General features: G+C 55.4%; 1 protein-coding gene across 2 annotated transcripts in view; it reads left to right on the top strand.

The window, feature by feature from the left end:
* The window catches only part of EIF3G (eukaryotic translation initiation factor 3 subunit G), a 30,635-nt gene that overhangs the window by 14,381 nt on the left and 2,562 nt on the right, over window positions 1-13,692 (top strand). For both annotated transcript variants that reach the window (XM_032980765.2, XM_076056059.1), the window contains exons 7-9: window positions 3,006-3,131; window positions 5,617-5,750; window positions 5,895-6,001. In XM_032980765.2, coding sequence (XP_032836656.1) covers window positions 3,006-3,131; window positions 5,617-5,750; window positions 5,895-6,001 — 367 coding nt within the window. The remainder of the gene's footprint in view (window positions 1-3,005; window positions 3,132-5,616; window positions 5,751-5,894; window positions 6,002-13,692) is intronic.

The raw sequence follows: 13,692 nt of genomic DNA, 5'->3' as shown, positions 1-13,692 counted from the left end.
ATTGGCACTGTCCTCGAAGCCGATTGGTCCACACCCCCAGAGACAGCTTTCTTTCGAGCCTCGTCTCAAACGGTGTTAGACCAGCGGACGCCAAAAGGGGTACAAAGCTATTATCATATTTTGGGCAAGGAGGTCCACATGATGTACTCTGTAATGTTTAAACAGCGGGGGTTAATACGTTAAGGTACTGGACGGCGTTATCAGGACGTCATTTTTAAAGGAACACGGTTAGTTAATTAATGTTTACCGTACGTGCAGCAGTCCGTCATTAACAGGGGAATGGTCGGTAAGTGAACACATTGGGCTCTATGGAGGCCTATCGTCACTAAACACTACACTATACACTACACTATACACTACTATACACTACACTATACGCTACACTACTGTACACTACACTACTACTATACACTACACTATACACTACACTACTATACACTACACTACTATACTACTATACACTACACTATACACTATACTACTGTACACTACACTATACACTACACTACTGTACACTACACTACTATACACTACACTACTATACACTACACTGCTATACTACTATACACTACACTATACACTACACTACTATACACGACACAACTATACTACTATACACTACACTATACACTATACTACTATACAATACACTACTATACACTACACTATAGACTACACTACTATACTACTATACACTACACTATACACTACACTACTCTGTAAACTACTATACACTACATTACTATACACCACTACTATACACAGCACTACATTATACACGACTATACACTACACTATACACTATACTAGTATACACTACACTATACACTACACTATACACTACACTATACACTACACTATACACTACATTATACACTACATTATACACTACACTATACACTACAGGTTGGGCTCTATGGAGGCCCGTCATTACGCGATTAGTTGTTAACAGGGGTGTGTGTATTAATGTGTGTCTGTGCGTGTGTATGAATGTGTGCCTGTGTGTGTGTATTAATGTGTGTGCGTGTGTATTAATGTGTGTGCCTGTGTGTGTGTGTTAATGCGTGTGTTAATTCGCGTGTGTTAATTCGCGTGTGTTTAATGCGTGTGTGTTAATGCGTGTGTGTTAATGCGTGTGTGTTTAATGCGTGTGTGTTAATGCGTGTGTTAATTCGCGTGTGTTAATGCGTGTGTGTTTAATGCGTGTGTGTTAATTCGCGTGTGTTAATGCGTGTGTGTTAATGCGTGTGTGTTAATGCGTGTGTGTTAATGCGCGTGTGTTAATGCTTGCGTGCGTGTTAATGCGTGTGTGTTAATGCGTGTGGGTTAATGTGTGTGTGTTAATGCGCGTGTGTTAATGCATGTGGGTTAATGCGTGTGTGTTAATGTGTGTGTTAATGCGTGTGTGTGTTAATGCTTGCGTGTGTTAATGCGTGCGTGTTAATGCTTGCGTGTGTGTTAATGCGTGCGTGTTAATGCGTGCGTGTTAATGCGTGCGTGTTAATGCGTGTGTGTTAATGCGTGTGTGTTAATGCGCGTGTGTTAATGCGTGTGGGTTAATGCGTGTGTGTTAATGTGTGTGTTAATGCGTGTGTGTTAATGCTTGCGTGTGTTAATGCGTGCGTGTGTTAATGCTTGCGTGCGTGTTAATGCGTGTGTGTTAATGCGTGTGGGTTAATGCGTGTGTGTTAATGTGTGTGTTAATGCGTGTGTGTGTTAATGCTTGCGTGTGTTAATGCGTGCGTGTTAATGCTTGCGTGTGTGTTAATGCGTGCGTGTTAATGCGTGCGTGTTAATGTGTGTGTGTTAATGCGTGTGTGTTAATGCGTGTGTGTTAATGCTTGTGTGTGTTAATGCGTGCGTGTTAATGCTTGTGTGTGTTAATGCGTGCGTGTTAATGCTTGCGTGTGTGTTAATGCTTGCGTGCGTGTTAATGCGTGTGTGTTAATGCTTGTGTGCGTGTTAATGCGTGCGTGTTAATGCGTGTGTGTTAATGTGTGTGTTAATGCGTGTGTGTTAATGCGCGTGTGTGTTAATGCGTGTGTGTTCATGCTTGCGTGTGTGTTAATGTGTGTGTTAATGCGTGTGTGTGTGTTAATGCGTGCGTGTGTTAATGCGTGTGTGTGTTAATGCGTGCGTGTGTTAATGCGTGCGTGTTAATGCGTGTGTGTGTTAATGCGTGCGTGTTAATGCTTGCGTGCGTGTTAATGCGTGTGTGTGTTAATGCTTGCGTGTGTGTTAATTCGTGCGTGTGTTAATGCTTGTGTGTGTTAATGCTTGTGTGTGTTAATGCGTGTGTGTTAATGCTTGTGTGTGTTAATGCGTGCGTGTTAATGCTTGTGTGTGTTAATGCGTGTGTTAATGCGTGTGTTAATGCGTGTGTGTTAATGCGTGAGTGTTAATGCTTGTGTGTGTTAATGCGTGTGTGTTAATGCTTGTGTGTGTTAATGCGTGCGTGTTAATGCTTGTGTGTGTTAATGCGTGTGTGTTAATGCGTGTGTGTTAATGCGTGAGTGTTAATGGTTGTGTGTGTTAATGCGTGTGTGTTAATGCGTGTGTGTTAATGCGTGTGTGTTAATGCGTGTGTGTTAATGCGTGTGTGTTAATGCGTGTGTGTGTTAATGCTTGTGTGCGTGTTAATGCTTGCGTGCGTGTTAATGCTTGTGTGTGTTAATGCGTGTGTGTTAATGCGTGTGTGTTAATGCGTGTGTGTGTTAATGCGTGTGTGTGTTAATGCTTGTGTGCGTGTTAATGCTTGCGTGCGTGTTAATGCTTGTGTGTGTTAATGCGTGTGTGTTAATGCTTGTGTGTGTTAATGCGTGTGTGTGTTAATGCTTGTGTGCGTGTTAATGCTTGCGTGTGTGTTAATGTGTGCGTGTTAATGCGTGTGCGTGCGTGTGTTAATGCGTGTGTGTGTTAATGCTTGCGTGTGTGTTAATGCGTGTGTTAATGCGTGCGTGTGTTAATGCGTGCGTGTGTTAATGGTTGTGCGTGTGTTTGTGCAGTGGAGGGCGAGCCGGCTCAGGCGGGCCCCGCCGCCAAGACGGGGAAGTACGTCCCGCCGGTGCTGCGAGACGGTGGCGGGAACCGGCGCGGGGAGTCGATGCAGTCGAGCCGGCGCGGAGACACAGGCACGCGGCGTGCGACTGTGTGTGACTGTGTGTGACTGTGTGTGACTGTGTGTGAGTGTGTGAGACTGTGTGTTACTGTGTGTGACTGTGTGTGACTGTGTGTGACTGTGTTACTGTGTGTGACTGTGTGGGACTGTGTGAGAGTGTGTGTTACTGTGTGTGACTGTGTGCGACTGTGTGTGACTGTGTGTGACTGTGTGGCTGTGTGTGACTGTGTGTTACTGTGTGTGACTGTGTGTGACTGTGTGTGACTGTGTTACTGTGTGTGACTGTGTGGGACTGTGTGAGAGTGTGTGTTACTGTGTGTGACTGTGTGCGACTGTGTGTGACTGTGTGTGACTGTGTGGCTGTGTGTGACTGTGTGTGACTGTGTGTGACTGTGTGTGACTGTGTGTGACTGTGTGTTACTGTGTGCGACTGTGTGCGACTGTGTGTGACTGTGTGTGACTGTGTTACTGTGTGTGACTGTGTGTGACTGTGTGTGACTGTGTGTTACTGTGTGTGACTGTGTTACTGTGTGTGACTGTGTGGGACTGTGTGTGACTGTGTGTGACTGTGTGGCTGTGTGTGACTGTGTGTTACTGTGTGTGACTGTGTGTTACTGTGTGTTACTGTGTGTGACTGTGTGTGACTGTGTGTGACTGTGTGTGACTGTGTGTGACTGTGTGTGACTGTGTGAGAGTGTGTGACTGTGTGTGACTGTGTGTGACTGTGTGGCTGTGTGTTACTGTGTGTGACTGTGTGTGACTGTGTGCGACTGTGTGTGACTGTGTGTGACTGTGTTACTGTGTGTGACTGTGTGGGACTGTGTGTGACTGTGTGTGACTGTGTGTGACTGTGTGTTACTGTGTGCGACTGTGTGTGACTGTGTGTGACTGTGTTACTGTGTGTGACTGTGTGGGACTGTGTGTGACTGTGTGTGACTGTGTGTGACTGTGTGTTACTGTGTGCGACTGTGTGTGACTGTGTGTGACTGTGTTACTGTGTGTGACTGTGTGTGACTGTGTGTGACTGTGTGTGACTGTGTGTGACTGTGTGTGACTGTGTTACTGTGTGTGACTGTGTGGGACTGTGTGTGACTGTGTGTGACTGTGTGTGACTGTGTGTTACTGTGTGTGACTGTGTTACTGTGTGTGACTGTGTGGGACTGTGTGTGACTGTGTGTGACTGCGTGACTGTGTGTGACTGTGTGAGAGTGTGTGTGACTGTGTGTGACTGTGTGTGACTGTGTGAGAGTGTGTGTGACTGTGTGTGACTCTGTGTGACTGTGTGACTGTGTGTGACTGTGTGTGACTGTGTGTGACTCTGCGTGACTGTGCGTGACTGTGCGCGTGTGACTGTGCGCGACTGTGCGTGACTGTGCGCGACTGTGCGTGACTGTGCGTGACTGTGTGTTACTGTGTGTGACTCTGCGTGACTGTGCTTGACTGTGCGCGTGTGACTGTGCGTGACTGTGCGCGACTGTGCGTGACTGTGTGTGACTGTGCGTGACTGTGTGTGAGACTCTGTGCGTGACTCTGCTTGACTGTGTGTGACTGTGCGCGACTGTGTGTGACTGTGCGTGACTGTGCGTGACTGTGTGTCACTGCTTGATTGTGCGTGACTGTGCATGAGACTTACTGTACGTGACTGCGTGGCTGTGTGTGACTCTGCTTGATTACGTGACTGTGTGTGACTGTGTGACTGTGTGTGAGACTCTGACTGTGTATGACTGTGCGTGACTCTGCTTGACTGTGCGTGACTGTGTGACTGTGCTTGCGAGACTGACTGTGTGTGACTGACCGTGCACGTGACTGACCGTGTGACTGACTGACCGTGCGTGTGACTGACTGACCGTGCGCGTGACTGACTGACCGTGTGACTGACTGACTCTGCGTGTGACTGTCTGACCGTGCGCGTGACTGACTGACCGTGCGTGTGACTGACTGACCGTGCGTGTGACTGACTGACCGTGTGACTGACTGACCGTGCGTGTGACTGACTGACCGTGCGTGTGACTGACTGTACGCGTGACTGACTGACCGTGCGCGTGACTGACTGACCGTGCGTGTGACTGACTGACCGTGCGTGTGACTGACTGACCGTACGCGTGACTGACTGACCGTGCGTGTGACTGACTGACCGTGCGTGTGACTGACTGACCGTGCGTGTGACTGTCTGACCGTGCGCGTGACTGACTGACCGTGCGTGTGACTGACTGACCGTGCGCGTGACTGACCGTGCGTGTGACTGACTGACCGTGTGACTGACTGACTGACTGACCGTGTGACTGACTGACCGTGCGTGTGACTGACTGACCGTGTGACTGACTGACCGTGTGACTGACTGACCGTGCGTGTGACTGACTGACCGTGCGTGTGACTGACTGACCGTGTGACTGACTGACTGACTGACCGTGTGACTGACTGACCGTGCGTGTGACTGACTGACCGTGCGTGTGACTGACTGACCGCGTGACTGACTGACCGTGCGTGTGACCGCCCAGATGACAACGCGACGATCCGCGTGACGAACCTGTCGGAGGACACGCGCGAGTCCGACCTGCAGGAGCTGTTCCGCCCATTCGGCTCCATCGCCCGCATTTACCTGGCCAAAGACAAAGTCACCGGGCAGTCCAAGGTGAGGGGGGAGGGGCGGGCATGGGGGGGGAAGGAGAGGAGGGGGCACTCTCTCTCGTTGTTGACCGTGTGGTGTTGTTGTTGTTGTTGACGGCCGTGCCTTGTTGTTGTTGTTGTGGTGGTGGTGGTGGTGGTGGCTTTGCAGGGCTTTGCGTTCATCAGCTTCCATCGCCGCGAGGACGCAGCTCGCGCCATCGCCGGCGTCTCCGGCTTCGGATACGACCACCTCATCCTGAACGTGGAGTGGGCCAAGTGAGACCCCATCCACTCCTCACCAACACTCACCACCACCACTCCTCACCACCACCACCTCATCCTGAACGTGGAGTGGGCCAAGTGAGACCCCATCCACTCCTCACCACCACTCCTCACCACCACTCCTCACCACCACCACTCACCACCACCACCACCTCATCCTGAACGTGGAGTGGGCCAAGTGAGACCCCATCCACTCCTCATCACCACTCCTCATCACCACTCCTCACCACCACTCACCACCACCACTCACCACCACCACCTCATCCTGAACGTGGAGTGGGCCAAGTGAGACCCCATCCACTCCTCACCAACACTCACCACCACCACTCCTCACCACCACTCACCACCACCACCACCTCATCCTGAACGTGGAGTGGGCCAAGTGAGACCCCATCCACTCCTCACCACCACTCACCACCACCACTCCTCACCACCACCACCTCATCCTGAACGTGGAGTGGGCCAAGTGAGACCCCATCACTCCTCACCACCACTCCTCACCACCACTCCTCACCACCACTCCTCACCACCACCACCTCATCCTGAACGTGGAGTGGGCCAAGTGAGACCTCATCCACTCCTCACCACCACTCACCACCACCACTCACCACCACCACCACCTCATCCTGAACGTGGAGTGGGCCAAGTGAGACCCCATCCACTCCTCACCACCACTCACCACCACCACCACTCACCACCACCACCTCATCCTGAACGTGGAGTGGGCCAAGTGAGACCCCATCCACTCCTCACCACCACTCCTCACCACCACTCCTCACCATCACTCACCTCCACCACTCACCACCACCACCTCATCCTGAACGTGGAGTGGGCCAAGTGAGACCCCATCCACTCCTCACCAACACTCACCACCACCACTCCTCACCACCACTCACCACCACCACCACCACCACTCCTCACCACCACTCACCACCACCACCACCTCATCCTGAACGTGGAGTGGGCCAAGTGAGACCCCATCCACTCCTCACCAACACTCACCACCACCACTCACCACCACTCACCACCACCACCACCACCTCATCCTGAACGTGGAGTGGGCCAAGTGAGACCCCATCCACTCCTCACCAACACTCACCACCACCACTCACCACCACTCACCACCACCACCACCACCTCATCCTGAACGTGGAGTGGGCCAAGTGAGACCCCATCCACTCCTCACCAACACTCACCACCACCACCACTCACCACCACTCACCACCACCACCACCACCTCATCCTGAACGTGGAGTGGGCCAAGTGAGACCCCATCCACTCCTCATCACCACTCCTCACCACCACTCCTCACCACCACCACTCCTCACCACCACCACCTCATCCTGAACGTGGAGTGGGCCAAGTGAGACCCCATCCACTCCTCACCACCACTCACCACCACTACTCCTCACCACCACCACTCCTCACCACCACCACCTCATCCTGAACGTGGAGTGGGCCAAGTGAGACCCCATCCACTCCTCACCAACACTCACCACCACTACTCCTCACCACCACCACTCCTCACCACCACCACCTCATCCTGAACGTGGAGTGGGCCAAGTGAGACCCCATCCACTCCTCACCACCACTCACCACCACCACTCCTCACCACCACTCACCACCACCACCACCTCATCCTGAACGTGGAGTGGGCCAAGTGAGACCCCATCCACTCCTCACCACCACTCACCACCACCACTCCTCACCACTCACCACCTCATCCTGAACGTGGAGTGGGCCAAGTGAGACCTCATCCACTCCTCACCACCACTCCTCACCACCACTCACCACCACCACCACCTCATCCTGAACGTGGAGTGGGCCAAGTGAGACCCCATCCACTCCTCACCACCACTCACCACCACCACTCCTCACCACCACTCACCACCACCACTCCTCACCACCACTCACCACTCACCACCACCACCTCATCCTGAACGTGGAGTGGGCCAAGTGAGACCCCATCCACTCCTCACCACCACTCACCACCACCACTCCTCACCACCACTCACCACCACCACCACCTCATCCTGAACGTGGAGTGGGCCAAGTGAGACCCCATCCACTCCTCACCACCACTCACCACCACCACTCCTCACCACCACTCCTCACCACCACCACCTCATCCTGAACGTGGAGTGGGCCAAGTGAGACCCCATCCACTCCTCACCACCACTCACCACCACCACTCCTCACCACCACTCCTCACCACCACCACCTCATCCTGAACGTGGAGTGGGCCAAGTGAGACCCCATCCACTCCTCACCACCACTCACCACCACCACTCCTCACCACCACCACCTCATCCTGAACGTGGAGTGGGCCAAGTGAGACCTCATCCACTCCTCACCACCACTCCTCACCACCACTCACCACCACCACCACCTCATCCTGAACGTGGAGTGGGCCAAGTGAGACCCCATCCACTCCTCACCACCACTCAACACCACCACTCCTCACCACCACTCACCACCACCACCTCATCCTGAACGTGGAGTGGGCCAAGTGAGACCTCATCCACTCCTCACCACCACTCACCACCACCACTCCTCACCACCACTCCTCACCACCACTCACCACCACCACCTCATCCTGAACGTGGAGTGGGCCAAGTGAGACCCCATCCACTCCTCACCACCACTCACCACCACCACTCCTCACCACCACTCCTCACCACCACCACCTCATCCTGAACGTGGAGTGGGCCAAGTGAGACCCCATCCACTCCTCATCACCACTCACCACCACCACTCCTCACCACCACTCCTCACCACCACTCACCACCACCACCACCACCTCATCCTGAACGTGGAGTGGGCCAAGTGAGACCCCATCCACTCCTCATCACCACTCCTCATCACCACTCCTCACCACCACTCACCACCACCACTCCTCACCACCACTCCTCACCACCACTCACCACCACCACTCCTCACCACCACTCCTCACCACCACCACCACCTCATCCTGAACGTGGAGTGGGCCAAGTGAGACCCCATCCACTCCTCATCACCACTCACCACCACCACTCCTCACCACCACTCCTCACCACCACCACCTCATCCTGAACGTGGAGTGGGCCAAGTGAGACCCCATCCACTCCTCACCACCACTCCTCACCACCACTCCTCACCACCACTCACCACCACTCACCACCACCACCTCATCCTGAACGTGGAGTGGGCCAAGTGAGACCCCATCCACTCCTCACCACCACTCACCACCACCACTCCTCACCACCACTCACCACCACCACCACCTCATCCTGAACGTGGAGTGGGCCAAGTGAGACCCCATCCACTCCTCACCACCACTCCTCACCACCACTCCTCACCACCACTCACCACCACTCACCACCACCACCTCATCCTGAACGTGGAGTGGGCCAAGTGAGACCCCATCCACTCCTCATCACCACTCCTCACCACCACTCCTCACCACCACCACCACCTCATCCTGAACGTGGAGTGGGCCAAGTGAGACCTCATCCACTCCTCACCACCACTCACCACCACTCCTCACCACCACTCCTCACCACCACCACCTCATCCTGAATGTGGAGTGGGCCAAGTGAGACCCCCACCACTCCTCACCACCACTCCTCACCACCACTCACCACCACCACCACCTCATCCTGAACGTGGAGTGGGCCAAGTGAGACCCCATCCACTCCTCACCACTCCTCACCACCACTCCTCACCACCACTCCTCACCACCACCACTCACCACCACCACCACCTCATCCTGAACGTGGAGTGGGCCAAGTGAGACCTCATCCACTCCTCACCACCACTCCTCACCACCACTCCTCACCACCACTCCTCACCACCACCACCACCACCTCATCCTGAACGTGGAGTGGGCCAAGTGAGACCCCATCCACTCCTCACCACCACTCACCACCACCACTCCTCACCACTCACCACCTCATCCTGAACGTGGAGTGGGCCAAGTGAGACCTCATCCACTCCTCACCACTCCTCACCACCACTCCTCACCACCACTCCTCACCACCACCACCTCATCCTGAACGTGGAGTGGGCCAAGTGAGACCCCATCCACTCCTCATCACCACTCACCACCACCACTCCTCACCACCACTCCTCACCACCACTCACCACCACCACCACCACCTCATCCTGAACGTGGAGTGGGCCAAGTGAGACCCCATCCACTCCTCATCACCACTCCTCATCACCACTCCTCACCACCACTCACCACCACCACTCCTCACCACCACTCCTCACCACCACTCACCACCACCACTCCTCACCACCACTCCTCACCACCACCACCACCTCATCCTGAACGTGGAGTGGGCCAAGTGAGACCCCATCCACTCCTCATCACCACTCACCACCACCACTCCTCACCACCACTCCTCACCACCACCACCTCATCCTGAACGTGGAGTGGGCCAAGTGAGACCCCATCCACTCCTCACCACCACTCCTCACCACCACTCCTCACCACCACTCACCACCACTCACCACCACCACCTCATCCTGAACGTGGAGTGGGCCAAGTGAGACCCCATCCACTCCTCACCACCACTCACCACCACCACTCCTCACCACCACTCACCACCACCACCACCTCATCCTGAACGTGGAGTGGGCCAAGTGAGACCCCATCCACTCCTCACCACCACTCCTCACCACCACTCCTCACCACCACTCACCACCACTCACCACCACCACCTCATCCTGAACGTGGAGTGGGCCAAGTGAGACCCCATCCACTCCTCATCACCACTCCTCACCACCACTCCTCACCACCACCACCACCTCATCCTGAACGTGGAGTGGGCCAAGTGAGACCTCATCCACTCCTCACCACCACTCACCACCACTCCTCACCACCACTCCTCACCACCACCACCTCATCCTGAATGTGGAGTGGGCCAAGTGAGACCCCCACCACTCCTCACCACCACTCCTCACCACCACTCACCACCACCACCACCTCATCCTGAACGTGGAGTGGGCCAAGTGAGACCCCATCCACTCCTCACCACTCCTCACCACCACTCCTCACCACCACTCCTCACCACCACCACTCACCACCACCACCACCTCATCCTGAACGTGGAGTGGGCCAAGTGAGACCTCATCCACTCCTCACCACCACTCCTCACCACCACTCCTCACCACCACTCCTCACCACCACCACCACCACCTCATCCTGAACGTGGAGTGGGCCAAGTGAGACCCCATCCACTCCTCACCACCACTCACCACCACCACTCCTCACCACTCACCACCTCATCCTGAACGTGGAGTGGGCCAAGTGAGACCTCATCCACTCCTCACCACCACTCCTCACCACCACTCCTCACCACTCCTCACCACCACCACTCCTCACCACCACCACCTCATCCTGAACGTGGAGTGGGCCAAGTGAGACCCCATCCACTCCTCACCACCACTCACCACCACCACTCCTCACCACCACTCACCACCACCACCTCATCCTGAACGTGGAGTGGGCCAAGTGAGACCCCATCCACTCCTCATCACCACTCCTCACCACCACTCCTCACCACCACTCCTCACCACCACCACCACCTCATCCTGAACGTGGAGTGGGCCAAGTGAGACCTCATCCACTCCTCACCACCACTCACCACCACTCCTCACCACCACTCCTCACCACCACCACCTCATCCTGAACGTGGAGTGGGCCAAGTGAGACCCCATCCACTCCTCACCACCACTCACCACCACCACTCCTCACCACCACTCCTCACCACCACCTCATCCTGAACGTGGAGTGGGCCAAGTGAGACCCCATCCACTCCTCATCACCACTCCTCACCACCACTCCTCACCACCACTCCTCACCACCACCTCATCCTGAACGTGGAGTGGGCCAAGTGAGACCCCATCCACTCCTCACCACCACTCCTCACCATCACTCCTCACCACCACTCACCACCACCACCACCTCATCCTGAACGTGGAGTGGGCCAAGTGAGACCCCATCCACTCCTCATCACCACTCCTCACCACCACTCCTCACCACCACTCCTCACCACCACCTCATCCTGAACGTGGAGTGGGCCAAGTGAGACCCCATCCACTCCTCATCACCACTCCTCACCACCACTCCTCACCACCACTCCTCACCACCACCTCATCCTGAACGTGGAGTGGGCCAAGTGAGACCCCATCCACTCCTCACCACCACTCCTCACCATCACTCCTCACCACCACTCACCACCACCACCACCTCATCCTGAACGTGGAGTGGGCCAAGTGAGACCCCATCCACTCCTCATCACCACTCCTCACCACCACTCCTCACCACCACTCCTCACCACCACCACCACCACCTCATCCTGAACGTGGAGTGGGCCAAGTGAGACCTCATCCACTCCTCACCATCACTCCTCACCACCACTCCTCACCACCACTCCTCACCACCACCACCTCATCCTGAACGTGGAGTGGGCCAAGTGACACCCCACCACTCCTCACCACCACTCCTCACCATCACTCCTCACCACCACTCACCACCACCACCACCTCATCCTGAACGTGGAGTGGGCCAAGTGAGACCCCATCCACTCCTCACCACTCCTCACCACCACTCCTCACCACCACCACTCACCACCACCACCTCATCCTGAACGTGGAGTGGGCCAAGTGAGACCCCATCCACTCCTCATCACCACTCACCGCCACCACTCCTCACCACCACCACTCCTCATCACCACCACTCCTCACCACCACTCCTCACCACCACCACCTCATCCTGAACGTGGAGTGGGCCAAGTGAGACCCCATCACTCCTCACCACCACTCACCACCACCACTCCTCACCACCACTCACCACCACCACCTCATCCTGAACGTGGAGTGGGCCAAGTGAGACCCCCACCACTCCTCACCACTCCTCACCACCACTCCTCACCACCACTCCTCACCACCACTCCTCACCACCACTCCTCACCACCACCACCTCATCCTGAACGTGGAGTGGGCCAAGTGAGACCTCATCCACTCCTCACCACTCCTCACCACCACTCCTCACCACCACTCCTCACCACCACCACCTCATCCTGAACGTGGAGTGGGCCAAGTGAGACCCCCACCACTCCTCACCACTCCTCACCACCACTCCTCACCACCACTCCTCACCACCACCACCTCATCCTGAACGTGGAGTGGGCCAAGTGAGACCTCATCCACTCCTCATCACCACTCCTCACCACCACTCCTCACCACCACTCCTCACCACCACCACCTCATCCTGAACGTGGAGTGGGCCAAGTGAGACCCCATCCACTCCTCACCACCACTCACCACCACCACGCCTCACCACCACCTCCACCACTCACCACCACCGCCTCATCCTGAACGTGGAGTGGGCCAAGTGAGACCTCATCCACTCCTCACCACCACTCACCACCACCACTCCTCACCACCACCACCTCATCCTGAACGTGGAGTGGGCCAAGTGAGACCCCATCCACTCCTCACCACCGCTCACCACCACCACTCCTCACCACCACCACCTCATCCTGAACGTGGAGTGGGCCAAGTGAGACCCCATCCACTCCTCACCACCACTCACCACCACTCCTCACCACCACTCCTCACCACCACTCCTCACCAGCACTCACCACCACCACCTCATCCTGAACGTGGAGTGGGCCAAGTGAGACCCCATCCACTCC

This window comes from Petromyzon marinus, chromosome 74 (assembly GCF_048934315.1).
Source record: "Petromyzon marinus isolate PM22_M1 ecotype Great Lakes invasive population chromosome 74, UKy_Petmar_22M1.pri1.0, whole genome shotgun sequence".
Lineage (NCBI taxonomy): Eukaryota > Metazoa > Chordata > Hyperoartia > Petromyzontiformes > Petromyzontidae > Petromyzon > Petromyzon marinus.
This window is presented reverse-complemented; position numbering and strand designations above follow the sequence as displayed.